The sequence below is a fragment of the Aspergillus aculeatus genome (assembly GCF_001890905.1).
Source record: "Aspergillus aculeatus ATCC 16872 unplaced genomic scaffold ASPACscaffold_114, whole genome shotgun sequence".
In the NCBI taxonomy this organism is placed as follows: domain Eukaryota; kingdom Fungi; phylum Ascomycota; class Eurotiomycetes; order Eurotiales; family Aspergillaceae; genus Aspergillus; species Aspergillus aculeatus.
Genome location: NW_017963089.1, coordinates 1 through 3,522, shown reverse-complemented (window position 1 = coordinate 3,522; position 3,522 = coordinate 1). Strand labels below are relative to the sequence as shown.

The window sequence follows — 3,522 nt, the reverse complement described above, 5'->3', positions numbered from 1 at the left end:
GGGTGGTTGCAGATCAGCTGTGCTGCTTTTTCGGGTCGCGTGGAACGAAAACTGCTTAATAAGCAGTTTGATCATGTGACTTCCAAGCGACCCTGTTACCTACACAAACAGAAAATTTCATTCCACATCACCTTTTTCAGTACACTTACACACCACACCTCCCACCACCAATCATTTCCCTCTTCTTCCCCACATCCGCAACCATGGCTCAACTGAGCGAAAATGTAAGTATAACTGCTTATTAAGGTCTTATTTATTGCTTATTATCATTTGTATGATAAGAAAGTGATTCCAAAGTGATTTTTTGATGAAAAACTGATAAATTTCGAATGAAATAGTCCTGGTACGTGTGGTACTTGCGTGAAGTCGAAGCCGGGCACCTCAAGTTGCCTGAGTTTGATACCGTGAGTTTCTAACTACTTTCTAACTACTTGACAAGTGCTTGCTAACTGCTTAGAATGCGGGTGGTGAGGTTCAGATTCATTACGGTGAGGTCTACTGTCGCGTGGATGAATGCGGCAAGCGCAAGGTAAGTACTTTCCAACTGCTTATACAGTACTATACTAACTACTTTTCAACTACTTCAGAAGCGGTTCTCCAGTACAAACAATCTGCGCTCGCATGTGCGGTCCCATGACGGTGTGATCTTGGGCAAGGATGATAAAGGAGGCCGGGTCAGCCAGGGCGAGGTGGATTCGGCTGGTGGTAAGTGCTTATCAACTGCTTGACAGGTACTTCAGAACTGCTTGCTAATTGCTTAGCCTGGTACAAAAGCCTTTTCGGTGGCAAAAAGCCTAAACAGCCCTGTGACACTTCTGACGATCTTGAGATTACTGGTTCTGCTAGTATTTCTGCTGCCAGCTCTGCTGCTGGCTCTCCAGCTAAAAAGCAGAAGACTAACTATGTTCCCGGTGTTTTTAAACTTCCGCTGAACAAGGCCGGCAAAGTAAGTATATCTAACTACTTAAAAAGTACTTGAAAAATACTTGCTAACTGCTTAGCCTCATATTACCAACATGCGCAACGTTGTTCCTCACCTTGGGGGCTCAGTGCCTTGCAAGAACTGTGATGATAAAAAGTCCTGCTGTCGTGACATTCAGAAATGCGCCAACTTTGTTCTTTTTGATTGCGGAGATCTGCATCCGGTTGCGGCTGGTGGTGCTGCTGAGGAAGTCGACGGTAATGCTGATGTGGTTTAACTATTTTAAAAGTACTTGGCAAGTGCTTTGAAATCGCTTGAATCTACGGAGGAAATTGAATTTGGGACATGTATCTAGCTGGCATAGAAATGCTTCAGCAATTGAAAACTACTTTTTAAGTACTTAAGAAAAGTAAATTTAAACTATGCAAGGATCAAAAAAAAGTATAGACTTTGTAAACTAATATCAGAGTACTGATATATATATTAAGTCAGGGTGTGCGGCAAGTGGGGAGTATTAAAAGAAATAAAACAAATAGTTTTCAAGCGGTTAGAAAGTACTTAGAACTATTTAAAAATCTGATATATATTAAACTAATACTTTTAAAGTATCTCTTTTATATAAAATTTGTAAAGTACTCTGTGGTATAGAAGCTATAAAAATATATTAAAAGTACTTGCTAAGCACTTTGAAACTGCTTAGTAACTACTTAAATCAAATTCTTGTAGGCGGCGGCGGCGTTCAAGAAGATCAAGTTCACGCTCTTCATTCTGTAAAGCCTTTTCACGTGTCTCTTCTCTTTGTTTTTCAATCTCAGCTTTCTGTTTATCAAGTTCAGTTTGAAGCTTTTGAATCTCAAGCTCCTGACGTCTTTGCTCTAAATTTAAAAGATTAGTTGAAGCAGTCTGACGCAGACCCCTCCGGGAGGAAGAGGTTGATCTAAGTAGTTTGTAAGTACTTGAAAACTACTTGAAAGGGTTGAAAATATCATACTGAGTCTCATCTGCCTGGGAGGGTGTCTGAGAAAGCGATCGTGATGTTGATCTTCTGAAAGTAGAAGCTTGAAGATTAGAAGAACTAGATTGATCAGATTTCTGACTTGATAGTGTAGAATAGGCCCTTTTACGCCTTTCTAAAAAGATAATTAGTTTACAAGTACTCTCCAAGTAGTTTGCAAGTACTTACTACTATTTAAACTCATTCGACGTACATAGTTGGCCTCAACAGTAGAAGTGCGATATGAGTGATGAAGATTAAAATCGAGATAACCGTTATACTGATCAATATCACTCCGATCCAGCTTTGCAGAACTAAAATGTAGATTATTATTTTAGACTTTTTTCAAATGGTTTCCAAGTGCTTGGAAACTGCTTGGGAAGTGGTTGAAAAGTACTTACTTTTTTACCGCCTCTACCAGAGTTAGATATTTTCCTGATGCATAGGACTTTTGATGAGATTGCTCAACTGCGTTAGTATGATGTCGTAACTGATCATAAAAAACTGAAGGAATTCCAGAACAGGCTTTGATTAGGCCTGCTTTGATAACTGCACTTTTTTTTTGATTAGCCCAGTTAACGACAGAGTCGTCTTCATATTCTGTGAGTAGTTAGTAAGTAGTTTGCAACTGCTTAGGAAGTAGTTAAGTACTTAGAAAACATTCAATTGTCTCATCAAACTCTTTTTCAGTATTGCAGTCTAAAAGACCCAGCATTTGACTATAAAGACTTTCAGGAGAAGAATCCTTATTTCTTGTTCCAATAGCCTTTAATATTGTACGCTGAAAATGAACACGGCAAAAAACAACAAAATGTTGTAACTGCCATACATAATCCCGATGCTGCGGGTCAATCTCTGAAAGATAACGTCCGAGTCCTAAGTACTTGATAAGTATTTGCCAAGTACTCAATCAGTAATTAATAAGATTCTTACCGCTATACTGCTTGGTATCCATATCAAGAATCACTCCATGAAATCCACTGTTATGAATAGAATGAAAAAGTATAGGCTTTTCAGTAATCTTTTCTAAAAGAGAAAAGGCTCGTTTGAAAAGCAGATAGTATCCATCAGCAGTATCAAAGGTAGTGAAAACACGAAGAAGTGTAATAACTTTATCAAAGCACTTAGTAAGTGGTCTTGAAGTGCTTGGCAAGTACTTACTTTTATTCTGATCCTTGAGGAATGTTGCAAAAAGAACCTCATTCATGTTGTTTGATCTAAGCCGTTTGTATGACATATCAACCTCAAATGATTCCAAGCGAGCAAGTAGTTGAAGCTGCTCTTTATAAGCACAAAAAATCATAGTTCCGTCTGCATCATGATATCGGTCTTGAACATATGACTAAATACTAAGAATTAGTAAACAAGCAGTCGGTAACTGCTTGGCAAGCACTTGCAAAGTACTTACACGAATGAAAGGATCAATATTTAGTAAAAAGATCAGTCCATCAACATCCTGCCCATTTGGATTTGTTAAAAGGCGTTGCTTTTGAATAATAAGACTAATTTTATCTTTATTACAAAAGCTTGGATGTAGCTCAGTAAGTGTAGATGCATTATACTGGCGGCAAAAATCCTCAAGCTGCGGATTCGAAGAAACTGGGCT

At 38.6% G+C, this 3,522-nt stretch overlaps 2 protein-coding genes across 2 annotated transcripts; one reads left to right on the top strand and one right to left on the bottom strand.

The window, feature by feature from the left end:
- The first annotated feature begins 2 nt into the window (after positions 1 to 2).
- On the top strand, positions 3 to 1,302 carry ASPACDRAFT_82570 (uncharacterized protein). Its single transcript, XM_020206114.1, has 6 exons — positions 3 to 224; positions 339 to 404; positions 458 to 529; positions 588 to 705; positions 762 to 946; positions 1,002 to 1,302. The coding sequence occupies exons 1-6, from the start codon at positions 204 to 206 to the stop codon at positions 1,197 to 1,199; spliced, it is 660 nt and encodes a 219-aa protein (XP_020050913.1). The 5' UTR covers positions 3 to 203; the 3' UTR covers positions 1,200 to 1,302.
- A 316-nt stretch (positions 1,303 to 1,618) lies between these two features.
- ASPACDRAFT_37780 (uncharacterized protein) lies at positions 1,619 to 3,507 on the bottom strand (the record flags this gene model as incomplete). Its single annotated transcript, XM_020200334.1, has 7 exons — positions 1,619 to 1,877; positions 2,102 to 2,230; positions 2,318 to 2,516; positions 2,568 to 2,792; positions 2,850 to 3,026; positions 3,078 to 3,258; positions 3,325 to 3,507. Coding segments are annotated over 7 exons (1,353 nt in total), but the record flags the coding sequence as incomplete, so codon positions are not given.
- Positions 3,508 to 3,522: the final 15 nt, after the last annotated feature.

Bases quoted from the DNA above. Each gene is read 5' to 3' on its own strand.
- ASPACDRAFT_82570 (XM_020206114.1), top strand. From the start codon at position 204: ATGGCTCAACTGAGCGAAAAT. The intron at 530-587 runs GTAAGTACTTTC...CAACTACTTCAG, and splicing joins ATGAATGCGGCAAGCGCAAG to AAGCGGTTCTCCAGTACAAA. The intron at 706-761 runs GTAAGTGCTTAT...CTAATTGCTTAG, and splicing joins CGAGGTGGATTCGGCTGGTG to CCTGGTACAAAAGCCTTTTC.